The sequence below is a fragment of the Colletotrichum lupini genome, chromosome 4 (genome assembly GCF_023278565.1).
Source record: "Colletotrichum lupini chromosome 4, complete sequence".
Taxonomy (NCBI): Eukaryota; Fungi; Ascomycota; class Sordariomycetes; order Glomerellales; family Glomerellaceae; genus Colletotrichum; species Colletotrichum lupini.
Genome location: NC_064677.1, coordinates 6,322,814 through 6,337,364, shown reverse-complemented (window position 1 = coordinate 6,337,364; position 14,551 = coordinate 6,322,814). Strand labels below are relative to the sequence as shown.

Here is a 14,551-nt window from a genome sequence, read left to right as displayed (position 1 = left end):
GGTAATTAAGTAGATATTATTATAATTTACTTTTTATATATCTTAAGTATATAATAGAAAGAAGCCTTACTTATTTAAGATTTATAAAAGCTTAGATTACTAATTTATTTAAGATTTATAAATTTTAAATAGGTAATATAGTAGTTCTAAATAAATATAGGGGTTATAATAGTATTTTTATTTTTAGAAATTTTAAATTAGAGCTTAAGTTAGAGAGGATAGTAGGAATAGTTATATTAATATAATTACCTTTATTACTTTTACAAAAAGGTACTATTTTTTTTAAACTAATTAGAAGTGGAGAATATTATATATCTCTAGCACGTATAGCTTTAACGAGGTAATGCGGGATATTCTTATAAAGAATATGAAAAGTGAATATTCATATAGAAGCAAGAATATATGAATATAGGGGAAATAAGCGTATATAAAAGAGGTTTTTGTAGTAAAGAGAGTAATATAGTTGAATTACTATATGAGAAGTTGCTTGCTTAACGAAAGGTCTAGGTAGGCAAATACACGCCTATATATAGGCATAAAAACCTCCTATTAGAATATTCCATTGCTTATTAATGATGATATAATTAATAAGCGTATACGTAAGTGAATGCGTAATCGTAGTACGTAATTCCGCCTCGAGTAAATTCCAGATTATTTAGTTACCTTCCAGTACTTTCCATTGCTCACGTAAGCTTATATAAGCAGTATTGCTTACATAATCAATACCTATAATAATCTACAGAAATCGTAGATTAATATGGTATATAGTTTGCTTACGTAATATTGATAATAAGGCGAATAATAAGGTAAACAAAGTTACCTTCGTAACAATAATTAATATTAAAAAATAGTATAAGGCTAAGCTTATATAAGGGGTATATATTATAAGTATTTATTAGCTTAAAGCGATTTTTAACTACGTTAAAATAGTATAAGCTATAGATCTAACTAAATAAAACGTTAAAATATTTAATAAGTAGCTTAAGTAATAATAAATAAATCCTAATTAAAGCCTCGTTTATTACTTAATGAACTTTATAATTAATAAGCTCTACGTCTTTATTAATAAGTTATTTATAAATAATAACGACCTTATTTTATAATTAGGGTATATTATTATTTTAATTAATAAAAGTATAAGTAAAAGCGAATTTATTATATATAATAATATTATTTATTATTTATTAACTAAAAGTAAGTAAATAATAAGGAGTATATTAGTTTTAAAAGTTTATAATATAATTAATAGCGTTAACCTCTCTTACGTAATTTTAATAATACTAAAAAAAATTACTAATCGACTTAGCTTTTTACTAATCCTAGTAGTTATTTATATTAATTCTTACTTACTATATAAATACCTCGTTAAATTAAGAATAATAATAAAAAAGAGGCTTATAATTAATATTATAACCCTTAAGTAATTATATAAAAAGCGCAAAATACTTAAGATTTATTAAATTAATAATAATAATAACTTTACTAACGCTTTTATAAAAATAGTACTTAATAAGGGGTTAAAGTAATTTATAAATAATAAAAAGATTAATATATAAATAAAAAAATAGGTTATATAAAAAGAATAAAAAAACGAGGAAAAAGGGGACGACTTAATAAACGGGCCCGAGGTCGAATTATACCTCTAACTATAATAAGTAAATTAATAAAAAAAAAGAAAATTAGTATTAAATTAGAAGTCTAATTTAATTATAATATATAGCCGATTATATAGGGGCTAATTAGGGGCCCTATTTATAATTATTATAACTAGCTTAACCTATAGTTAGAACCTCCTTTTTATACTTATTACGTAGATATTTATATAGTTTAAATTAATCTCTTCGTTAACTACGGTTCGAACTAAATACCCTATAATAGGGATACTAACACTAAGGCACATTCACGCCGCCATGGAAACAACCTCAAACGGCGCCCAAAATCAAGTTCCTTCTTCATCCAATACAGGGAAGCGTCCACTTTTGTAAAGTATGTCGAAACTTTACCTTGAGAAACATACTTTACCTTTACAGATCCCTTGCACGTGACTTAACCTCTTCAAGAATCTTGGTGCCTGGATTGCAGCCACATCAGCTCTCGCTGAATAACTCCTCATCCTCAACCACTGCAACACACGTTACCCAACTTCTCTCACAATTCTCACCTTATTTTCAGTCAACCACTTTGAGTTCGCACGGCTAATCAGAAATTCAAGGCATCAACGCATTATGTCGTGGTCCTCTACGCAGCGAGAGGCCGAGGGAGTGGCCCCGATCGCGCAGTCATGGCATCAATTCGAGCCAACGATCAACACTTGGGAGATAGTTGAAACCCACGACGTCAACAATCCTCCCCCATCCGCACCTCAAAATACTACCGAAATAAGCCCTCATTTTGTTCTCGCCACGTGGAACGTGGAGGCATTTGATCAAGAGCCTGCCCGCCGCATCACCGCAATTCTCGACCATCTTCTGAACCACTCGCCCTCACCCGATATAATCTTCTTCCAGGAAGTGTCGACAACGATGCTTAGTGCGTTGCTGAACAACAGCATAGTTCGCGACAATTGGTATTCCAGCGAAAAAGACTCGCGAAACTGGATAGGCGCTCCTCTCACCGCTTTCGCTACAATGACTCTCCTATCCAAGGCCAAATTTGGTCACATCGGCAGGGCAGCTCTGGCGGGTCTAGGACGGGTCTCGCGAATCAAGTATCGATCTTTCTACAGACGGGACGCACTGTGCAGTGAGGTGTTTGTACCATCGCGGCAGCCGGGGGCTCAGATGACTGCGTACAAGCGGCTCCAACTTGTCAACGTGCATTTGGACTCCCTATCAAACGGGGCGGCATGTCGCCCAGCGCAACTGCAGTGTGTTGGATCACTTCTACACGACGTTGGCCATGGGCTGGTAGCGGGAGACTTCAATCCTGTGACTCCACATATCGATGCAAGCCTGGTGGAAGACAATGGCCTCCTCGACGCGTGGAAGGAGTTGAAAGGCGAGGAGACTGGATACACGTGGGGAGTTAATGGTACCGAAAGATTCCCCGCGAACCGGATGGACAAGGTTGCAATGGTGGGGCTCAGACCACTGCATATTGAAGTTTTGCACCCGATGCAGGTACTTCTACCTGGCGAAGATGGCTCTGTTCCATGGAGCGACCACTCCGGACTTAAGTGTACTTTCACGCTTGCCTCACCTTGAGTAAGCCAAATTGAAGAGGCTGGAATTATCCAAATAGTCATAATGTCATACTTTACTATCGCAAGAGTCCCTTGGGTCTCACACTGTTTTCTCTACTTTGATCGCCCTGTGCTCTGGCTACGTCAGCGCTAGCACCAGTGTCAGCAATAAGCGATGTAGCTGCCTGGAAGCCCCCCTCACATGTAAATTCACCACGAACCGTCATAGAAGACGAAGCTTATTGGCTTACATCTGGCTTCCTGTGGGAATTCTTTAGTTTTTGCTTGAATCTTTGGCTAACTTGAGTTTCCTCTCACGACTCTCAGACACTTGACTCCCTCGACGATCAAATAACAATAACGATAATAATAGGGCCAACACGACCCGCGTCAGCTGGTTTCCCTAAGACACTTTGACATCTACTTTGTGCCGAATCATGGAGCATCTTCCGATACCCCGCGACCCAATTAGTGAACATCCGACAATAGCATTGGGCACCAAACAGTTCCATGAACCTGGGCCTTTTTCCGACTACCCGACACAGCATGGCGAGGTTCTCAACGCACAATATCCACATGTTCCCACTCAAGCCGATGCCCTTCAAGGGCGGTTCACAGCCGGAATATCGCATATGCAGGTTATTGACTATTACCAAGGTTGGTTGTTCTGCTCCTTGCTCCAGGAGTTTCTGGGAGACCTGTATAAATGGCAAAAATATACGTCTTGGACATACGACGATCAACAAAGGCTCAAGACTATCAGCCTATCTACAAAGACTTTGCACGAGGACCTGGCATCGTTACGCGCAAGCGGGCCGCTGGCATCCATCCGAAGCGGTGATGTATATGAAGAGCACCTAAAAGAATGTTTGGATCAAGCATTTGAGGCCTTTGATGAGATCGATTTCAAATTTCCGGGCTTCTCGGCGGCCTTTGCCGAAGAAATTCTATGCCTGGCCAGCTTGGCCGAGACATTAGACTCTGCGGTTCAGACGGCACTCGTTCACGGACCAGTCGCCGGTAAGTTAAGCACCCTCGGATAAGAGCTAGCAAATTCCAGACCCTGGAGCCTATGCTGATGCTGCCTCTCTATACAGAAATGGACCGAGGTGTACAGCACTTCCCAGAGTCAGCCAAGCGCCCATGGTTCTCCAAGGTCGCCTCCTTGCTTGATCTGTCCTCGGGAAATAATAAGCTCGCAATGATTAAGGCCGGCTGGTGCCCTGGTGATATCACTAAGATCGGCGAGAGCTTCAACACCATCGCCGCGTTCTATTACTTTAGCAAGTTCAAGGCGGATTCCACCGTGGCAGACTTATACAAAGACTGTCCCGAATATGGCTGCAGTCTTAGAATACCGGCAGAGCCTAAACACATGAGCGAAGGTTGCAACTGCCCGGGAATGATTTCATTTGATGAGGAAAACCTTATAGATATCTACTGTCGGATTAGAAGTCTAATTCGACTGCGGCATATAGCCGACTGCGCAGGGGCTAATTAGGGGCCCTATTTACGATTATCGTAGCTAGCCTAACCTATAGTTAGAACTTCCTTTTTCTACTTACTACGTAGATATTTATATAGTTTAATTAATCTCTTCGTTAACTACGGTTCGAACTAACTATTTTATAATAGGGATACTAATACTAATTAGTAGTTAAACTCTATTATTATAAATTAGTAAGGTATCTCGCTATATAAAAGAGACGACTTCTTAATACCGTACGGGATAAGAGATTCGTACTAATTAACCTTACGGAAGTAGATAAAAAAAGAGGTAATTTTTAAATACTATACGGAATTAAGTAATCGTAGCCCTTTACTACTTACGAGAGGTCGACGTTTATTACGTTAAACTACGTTAATTAATAGAACTGCTTAAGTAACTAGCCTTTTACCGTCGCCCCGAGTAGCTTTTTTACTAAACGACTTTTCTACGGCCAGCCTACGATTAGAAATTAACTAGTTAAATTAATAAAAGTACGGTATAAAAAAGCACTGTGCGATTAAAAAAGGGGATTTTTAAATATAAATATTCTTACTTAATAATAAAAGTAACCCTATAGGAGTTATTAAGCTAAGAGATCTATAGTATATAAGAAAGTCTATTATTACGAGGATCTTATAAGTACGACCTTAAGCCCGCGATCTAAACGACCTCCTCGTAGCTCTCTTAACTACCCCCCGGGTATTACTTAGGAATATAGTATAGGGGACGGTCTAACGAGGGAGGAGGGGATTTAGAGGTCCTAACGGTATTAAGCTAAGAGTATTACGGATCTTAGAAATTAACTAAAGAAGCTATTTAGAGATTATAAAGAGTACGAGGCTTAGGAGGCTAGAAGTATATAAAATAGCGGAAATTAATAACTAGTAAAAATCCCGAGACTAATTACTATATCTTCTTATAGTAATATAAACGTCTACCGCTATTATTATTAAAAAGAACTACTAAAACCTACCCTTTTTTACTAAATAAAAAGGAGGATCTTAATAAATACGATAGCTAGCGATTTAAAAAGGTAGTAATAATCGCTAGAAATAGTAAAAACGAGAGTAGTAGCGAGACGGTAAGAGGAAGCGGGAATCTCTTAGACCCTAATAAATTCGTTAAGTAATAAAAGCACGGATTTATTACGACTTGCGTACGGATTAAATATATCCTTATTAAAATTAAATATATTAATAACTACTAATACGGGTATAAGCTAGAGCACGACCCTTAGTAAGTTAAAATAAAAAAGGAGAGGACGAAACCTAATCCTAAATAGAATCCTAATCCTTTATAAATAAGTAAATATTAACCCGGACTATTAGGGGACGTAAATATATAGAATCGCAGATTAGCCTAACGGTAAGTAAATTAACGTAGTATTAATCTATTTAACTAAGGTTTATAAGAAAAAGGGGCTATAGGGGTAACCCTTATTTTACGAGATCGTAAACGACCTTAGCTATTAGCTAAATAAATAGTTCGCGAGCGTAAGCCTAGGAATTATAAAAATAGTTAATAAATTCCTTTACGGGCGAGGGGTATTACTAGCGCAATTATAATCGCAAGAGCTATATAAAATACTAATAGTAATAATTATAAAAGAGGAATTCGTATTATAGAACTAGGTATAGGTTAATAGAGCGTATAATCGTTTTAACGAATTTAAAAAAAGAATAAACGACCTAGATTTCCTCCCTATAATTACTAATAGAAATCTATCGTTATAAAAGGATATACCGGGGCAAAATATAGTACTAAAAGTATAATAATCGATAATTCTATCTATTTCGATCTATAACTCGTTACCGCTACTAATATAAAATTCGGCACCGATCGGCTAATAAAAAAAGAAATAAACGACCTAAAGTTATTAATAATACGTAGCGACGCAGGGATCGTATATAAATACTAAAAATCTAGTAACAAATACGAAGCAGTTTATAAACCTTAAAAAGATCTTCCTAAAAGAGAAACTATACTCTAGGGGGAAGTATAAGGTCTTATAAGAAACCCTAACGATATTTTATAATTATTATAAAAAAGTCGGAATTAGAGAATACTAGTACTATTCGGTAATTAATATTATACTCGTAAGTAAAGCCTCTAATTACTACTATAAAGCGGTACGTAATCTCGATCGAAACGACTTTCTTAGTATAATTAACGCAATCCGAAGCCGCTTCGAGACCTATAATAAGAACCTAGAGCTCCTATCTAAACTATAAGTAATTTCTTTCGTATTTATAGCTAGGATAATAGAGGGTAAATCGCGAGTAAAAATCCTTAAAAAGCTTATTAATCGAATCGATAAGTTAGCGAAAACCTAGCTAAATAAGGGGATAAACGAGCGGAAAGTTAGATATCTCTATACCGTAGTCTAACGTATATTAAAAGTAAAAATTACCCTATACTAAGTACCCGAAAACTACGAGACGCTCTGCTCGAGGCTAAGATTTAGTTTTAATATTAAAGCGAGAATACTATACTAAACCTACTTCTAAACGTATAACGGCCCTTATTAATAACATTAGGTCGATCGAACGTATAATAAGAAAGGAAAAGAGGCTAGATATAGTAATTGCTAGTAAGGAGGCCTAGATTTGTTAAATAGGTAGAGATTTAACTTATAAGTAGGGTAATAAAAAAAGTAATACTATATTTATAGAAAGGATAGATATTAGTTAAGTAACTATTTTAAAAAAGAGCGTACTAAATCGTACGAATAGTATAAAAAGTCGAGGGTAATAGATAATAAAACTAGCCCTCGTCGGTTTAACTAATTTCTTATTATATATAAGGGCAGATCCGGGGGTATAGAACTTAGTAACGGTAGCTAAAATAGCGGCCTAAAGTATATACCCCCTATAAGAGATTCGGAAAATAAGGAAGATCTTACCCCCTATACTAACGAATTAGATTATAACGAAATCGATAATATTAACTACTCTTTTTTTGCCCCGTTAGCCTCTAGAGGATATACGAAGCTAAACGAATAGAGGGTAGTAAAAGCTCTTAATAAGTAAGCTTTTATTTATAAATAGTAAGGGAAGGTCCCTTAAATAACGAATACGGAGGCGGCTAAAAGGGCGAATTTAATAGGGCTAAAGCCTATTCTCTTAACGATTAAAAAAAAGACGCTATCTCTCTCGATATTTAAAAAAAAGGAATATAGTACTAAGCAAATCTAGGGGTAGCTAGAGGGGTCCTTTTTATACTACTTAGATCCCTCGAATACTAAGCTTATATAAGTATTCTACGTAAGCAAAAAGTACGGCCTAGATAATTTTTATAGAATTATCCTAGATACTAGGGCATCGTAATAGTTAACTAGAGGAAAAGGGCAATTCTAGGCGCTATAAAAAATCGCACTAGTAACGCTTAATATATTAATAGTAAGTATTATAAAGATTAGTTTTAGCCTAGGTAAGGAAATTATCGCCCTAGGTATAATAAAAGTAGAGACGTACTTCGGAACGATAACTTTTTATATTTTACTTATTAATACCCTATTTCTCTTATATCTAAAAAATATGGATCGACTAGGTATTATATTCGATAATACGAAGAATAAAATCTCTAGCGGTAAGTACTTCGAAGTAGTTAAACGATAATAGGGGTATGCGTTTATAAAGCTTATTAATAATACGAAGTCGATTAATTACTTAATAGAAAGTGAGCTTAGAAAACTATACTAGAGATTCGGGTACCCGTCGGTTACGAGGCTATATAACCTCTTAAAGTAATTAAGTAATAATAATATCGAAATAGGGGCGCTAGAGTAGTTAACGAAAGTATATTACTAATACTAAATAAATACGCAGAGCCTATATAGATTTAAGTTTAAATTACGTAATAAGCTTAACTTTAATTAGGAAATAGTCGTCGATATTTTCTATTTAAATAGTCGGCTAGTATTATACATAATCGACGTAGCTATATCTTTCTAAGTAGGGCAATTCCTCTAGGATCTATAAGTAAAGATAGTATAAGTAGCCTTGCGAAAAAGCTAGATTAATATATACTAGGGACCGCTAGACGGTATTAGAACCGACGTTAGTATTAGCTTTAAGTTAGTAGAATTTAGGGATAATACGACGGCTTACGGTATATAGCTAAAAGTCGTACTTATTAAAGCGTACTATAGTATTAGAAAAGTAGAGAGGGTATATTAGTAGTTAAAAAGGGCGTTTAGAATTATTAAAAAGGAAAATCCGGATTTTACTAACGACGAATGCCTCTAGATAGTACTTAAATACTATAACGATACTATAGGGCCTAACGGACTTATATTAACGCTATTAGTATTTAGAGCATATTTAAAAACGACCTTAGCCTTGCTACTATTACTAAGCGTAAGCTAACGAGCCTAAGTAATTAAAAAAGTAATACGGGTACTGCGCTAGGTAAGTATAAGAAAATAAGTTAATAAAGTAATTACTACGCGTAATAAGCCTAATATAGGGGATAATCTAGATATATTACTAAATTCGGATATATAAGTATAGTGCGAAATTACTTAATAGTAGGCTAGGCTATATAAGTTAATTTTTATTAACGAGCGCTCTTATATAGTTACGAGAGATCGTAACTAGCTACTCGAAGTATTAATTACGGTAGTTAGACCGTACTATATAGATCCTAACGAGGTAATTTCTAACTTATAAAAAGAAAAAGAGCTAGGGGAAACTATATAACCCGTAGTAAAGGTATAGGAAATTATCCTCGACGAAATCGTCGTAGTAGTATTAATAGGCGACGAGGAAGAGGAAATTACTAAAAGGGTATTAATACTACCGGCGAGACGTCGTAAAAAACTACGACGGCAAGCCCTAACGCGGTAATTTATTACTAATAACGAGGTAATTAATACTTTTTATATAATAAAAGAGAAAGCCGATTTCGAGCTAGCGGTTAAACTACGTAAAAAAGGCGTAATTATAACTATTAAAAAGCTATATAAAGGATTAGATCTTATCGAAGTAAATACTCTTCGTAATCGAGGGGTCTATCGATTTATCTTATACGACTTAGAAAAATATATAAACCTCTATATATTTAAATTATAAATAGTTCGTGAGATTAAAAGGAAAGGAATACCCTAGCTGTACGAGAAGTTTAAATACGTAATTTAGGGGTACGGCGACGTTAAAAAGGCAACGCTACTTATATAATTACCTACTATATAGCGCTATAACTAACGATTAATAATAGTACTAATAGTATTATTATAGAAGAAGGGATATAAGATTTAGAGCCGTGATATTACCTAGGCCTATACTTAATCGGCTATAGGGCTTATAAAGAAAATCCTAGCCTATTTACTAAAGGAAATAGCTAGTAAGTACCTAAAAGGTACGATTATTAAAGTACTTAAGCTACTATATAGGCTCGCAAAATCGGGTACTTATTAGTAGGCTACTTATTACGATTTTTATATTAATTAACTATTAATAGTTACTTCTATATACGACCCGTGCTTATTAGTTATAGAGTACGAAGGTGACTAATTTAGGATTGTCGGAATATAGACCGACGATATATTAGGCCTATTTAATATTAACTTTATAAAGAAGGAGGATAAGGAGCTTTAGAAAGCGGGCTTTATAATAAAGCTAAAAGAGGTCCTTATAATAAATACCCCCTTAGTATTTAATAGTAGGATTTTTATAATTAAAGGGGAAACCGTCGTTTTTTAGTAAAAGGGGTAGGGTAAGAAGATTAACCTCGTTAATCCGAACGTAATTAATATTAAAAAGCGGTATAAGGCTAAGCTCGCGCGAGGGGTATATATTATAAGTATTTATTAACTTAAAGTAACTTTTAACTATGCTAGGGTAGCGCAGGCTATAGATCTAACCGAACGAGATATTAAAGTACTTAATAAGTAGCTTAAGTAGTAGTAAACGAATCTTAATCGAGGTCTCGTTTATTACCCGATCGACCTTACGATTAGTAAGCTCTACGTCTTCGTTAATAAGTTATTTACGAATAATAACGACCTTACTTCGTAATTAGGGTATATTATTATCCTAGTTAACGAGAGTATAGATAAGAGCGAATTTATTATATATAGTAATATAATTTATTACTTATTAACTAAAAGTAAGCGTATAACGAGAAGTATATTAGCGTCGGAGGTTTATAGTATAGTTAATAGTATTAACCTCTTTTACGCAATTTTAACGACGCTAAAGAAAATTACCGATCGAATTAGCTTTCTACTTATTCTAATAGTTATCTATATAAATTCCTACTCGCTATACAAATATCTTATTAAATTAGGAACGACGAAGGAAAAGAGGCTTATAATCGATATTATAGCCCTTAGGTAATCGTATAAAAGGCGCGAGATACTTAAGATCTATTAAATTAATAATAAAAATAACCTCGTAGACGTTTTTACAAAAGTAGTACTAAATAAGGGATTAGAGTAATTCGTAAGTAGCGGAAAAGTTACTATACGAATAGAGGGATAGGTTATATAAAAAGAGTAGAGAAAAGGGGGAAAAGGAGACGACTTAGTAAACGGGCCCGAGGTCGAATTATATCTTTAACTATAGTAGTTAAATTAATAAAAGAAAGAGAAAGTTAGTATTAGATTAGAAGTCTAATTTAACCGCGGTATATAGCCGACTGCGCAGGGGCTAATTAGGGGCCCTATTTACGATTATTATAGCTAGCCTAACCTACGGTTAGAACCTCCTTTTTCTACCTACTACGCAGATATTTATATAGTTTAATTAATCTCTTCGTCAACTACGGTTCGAACTAACTACCCTGTAATAGGGATACCAACATCTACCAAAAGGGCGATGTCCCTTGTTTTTCTATCGGAAGGCTTGAAGATGGCAGTTTGGGCATCGCTCTCAGTTCCTGCAGCATCGACGAAGAGTCGCGGAAAGACCCCAATAATCACTACGTCGCTCTCTCACACGTATGGTCAGAGGGGATGGGCGATCCGGCGGCGAATGCCCTACCCTTTTGTCAGCTGGCATACGTACAACACTGGGCAATGATGGCATACCAAGTTGTGGAAGAGAAAGAAGCAGACGAATCAAAGGACGGCACGGGAATTATGATCCAAACGAAACCCAAAATACGCCAGCTTAATATCTGGATCGACACCATGTGTTGTCCTGCGACTCCTGGATATGGAAAGAATGTTTGCCTCTCCATGATGCGAGAAATTTACTCGAACGCCAATGTTGTCATGGTGAGAAGCGCAGTGCTTGAAGCTTTGGAAATAGGCGACATTGTACGGGACCCCTCCAAAGGGGTGATGGATGTTGCAGCACAGCTGTACCTATCTCCTTACATGCGCAGGATGTGGACATTACAAGAGGCAGTCCTAGCTGGTGCTTCCAGAGCTCGAGGGATTGGCGACCGGCTTTGTCTGTCATTCGCCGATGGCATCCTCTCGCTCGAGTCAATCATCAACCTCCTGAAGCAAGCCCCCCGACAAGAGGCCTTGTTGGCATACCGCTTCATGGCAGAATTCCGCGACCTCAGCACTCACATGTGGCAGCTAGGAGATGATGATGGCGACAAGCCAGTGAAGCATAGTCTGAAGGGATTTGACTTCTTCTTGAGCATGCTCACTGCCGCTTTGAAATACCGCAACGTCACGGTTGCGTCCGACGAGGTGATTTGCTTGGCTACGCTGCTGAATTTGCGTATCAACAGCACACGGGGAGTCGTACCTCTTATTGGCCACGGAGAGACTCCCGAGGAGGGCATGTGTGAGTTGTGGAGGAGGCTTCAGGGCCTCGGTGGGAGTCTGCCATCTGACCTTATTTTCTCCTCTGTCCCACGTGTTCAAGTCCCAGGATATCGGTGGGCACCCGCAACTCTTGTCCAGTACGCGAAATACGGCAATCTCTATGTTTCTCATTCCAGTGCGTATCCGGCGAAGATTTCCGACAAGGGTCTACACGTGAGGCTTCCTGGGGCGCGACTCACGAGTTTGGCTGCCACTGCTGGTTCATTTGGCAAGTTATTGCCAATGGTATCAATGAATGACCGAAAGGATATCCACTCGGAAGATGAAGCCACACCCCCTTCTGTATTTTTGGCAAAGCTACAAGCAGATGAAGATGGCTGGTTTGCTGTCAGAATTCACAAGGGCGAAAATGAGACCCGGAAATCCGGATCTGCACATGCAGAATCACGCTCCGAATCAAGTCAGAGGCCAAATCTTCTCCAACTCCTTGGGAGCAGGTCTGCGGCGCTGATATACCAAAACGCCAACATCAGCGGGCCAGGTCTACTCGTTTCCATTGCGTCGCAACCGTCAGAAGTGAGCGCTCTCGACATTCTGAGTCTGAATCAGGAGCCTTTGCAGACCACAAGCGAGTTACCTGTAAAGATAATGCCTCTCAGCGGCGGTGCCAGCATCATTGCTGAAGCAGCCAACAACTGTGTCGAAGAGTTGAACCGAAGGGTTGTGGTTGAGTCGAGACAGCGGACAGGCGGAGATGCCGTTGAGAATATCTGGGAAGATGCTGTTGTCATTGCTGAGCTAGTGAAGCAAACGGCCAAGAAAATTGTGGAAGAGTCCAGTGCAACCCTGAAAGAAGCCTTGTATTTCGAGGTGTTGTCTAACGAAAGCCTCTGCCACTTACGAGGCCGCCATCGAGCGCTTCATGCAGTATGTGCGCCAGGTGGCGTACTTTGGCGGCGGTATAAGGTGCGAGTCTTACCCGGACGACCAAGACTGGTATGTGGATTGATTTTGGTTTGGATCGGGATTAGACCTTCGCGGGGTCGGCGGCATTACCACCTCGCAAACAGAGCTTGCGTCCCTTTTGACCGGACGAAGATCTTGTTAGGCACTTTCTAAATTAGATGTCCGAAGGATGACGAGGACTCATATGATTTGCCATCATGTAATTCTCTTACTCAGATGGGCGAGATCATTGTTGGAATCGAGCCTGATGTTGATCGAAGAGGGGTCCTTCGCAAGGGCGTTGAACCTGGTTATTAACTCGATCAAGCCTCAACGGAAAGGCCCACTCTTTCAATGTAAACTGCTTAGATATTCTAGGTAACCCGAGGGCCCGAGTGAGGAACTTAGAATCCGATCCTGAAGTGTTTAAGTCACAATTGTGAGGTCTCTTGTACCCCTGTCTTGCGGGTGGTGGCTGCTTGTGGCTTTAAGACAACTAGATAGCCGAGAGTAATGGTCGGCCAGCGGGGCCACGGACGCTTACTCCGTACCATTCTAGGTACTTTAAACAAGCCCATGACGTTTCAAGCACGGAAACAGATGACCTCGTTTGAGACAGTACTTACTTTCCGGGCGGCTTGGCAGATCGGCGAGATTGGATCGCGTGCCCGGTCACGATCCGGAGGAGCTTCCACAACATCATATCTCCAGGATTAACTAATACGTGTGACTGCAATCCTTAGATGGTCCGGGTGAAAGATGGAGTTTACAAGCTTTGACACAAAATGAAAGATTTACCTACTTCTACATTTACGCTGGGTCAATTATTACGTGCCCGCATGATAATGATGGGTTAGAGTCCTGGCCAGAGAGCTCCGCGTCGTCCGGGGCGTTCGGCGAGAATACCCACCGTCTCCCCACAGTCTGGTGCTCGTTACACGAGTCTTTGAGACATTCAAATGTACGAGTCATCTGAGTTATCTGCGCAAACCTTCATTGACAGTGAATAACTTTCTCAACTTACTCTCACTAGGTACCCCTTCAAAGTAGGTACATCGATCGCAACCGGCCATGCAATGACCACCGCCTCAACCCGACGTCTCTGTAGCTTGTGCCACACCCATGGATCCACGTATGGCGTATTGAAATTAGATCTACTCCTTTCATTTCCTCCCACAAAGCACTCACATGGAGTATCGGCTGGCTGCCG

At 38.3% G+C, this 14,551-nt stretch overlaps 2 protein-coding genes across 2 annotated transcripts; both read left to right on the top strand.

The window, feature by feature from the left end:
• Nucleotides 1–1,910: 1,910 nt before the first annotated feature.
• Nucleotides 1,911–3,203, top strand: CLUP02_08999 (uncharacterized protein; the record flags this gene model as incomplete). Its single annotated transcript, XM_049287980.1, has 3 exons — nucleotides 1,911–1,981; nucleotides 2,061–2,171; nucleotides 2,213–3,203. 3 exons carry the CDS (start codon nucleotides 1,911–1,913, stop codon nucleotides 3,201–3,203), a joined length of 1,173 nt encoding a protein of 390 aa, XP_049145124.1.
• An 8,485-nt stretch (nucleotides 3,204–11,688) lies between these two features.
• On the top strand, nucleotides 11,689–13,659 carry CLUP02_08998 (uncharacterized protein; the record flags this gene model as incomplete). The annotated part of the gene is made up of 4 exons (XM_049287979.1): nucleotides 11,689–12,415; nucleotides 12,497–13,234; nucleotides 13,284–13,392; nucleotides 13,518–13,659. The coding sequence occupies 4 exons, from the start codon at nucleotides 11,689–11,691 to the stop codon at nucleotides 13,657–13,659; spliced, it is 1,716 nt and encodes a 571-aa protein (XP_049145123.1).
• Nucleotides 13,660–14,551: the final 892 nt, after the last annotated feature.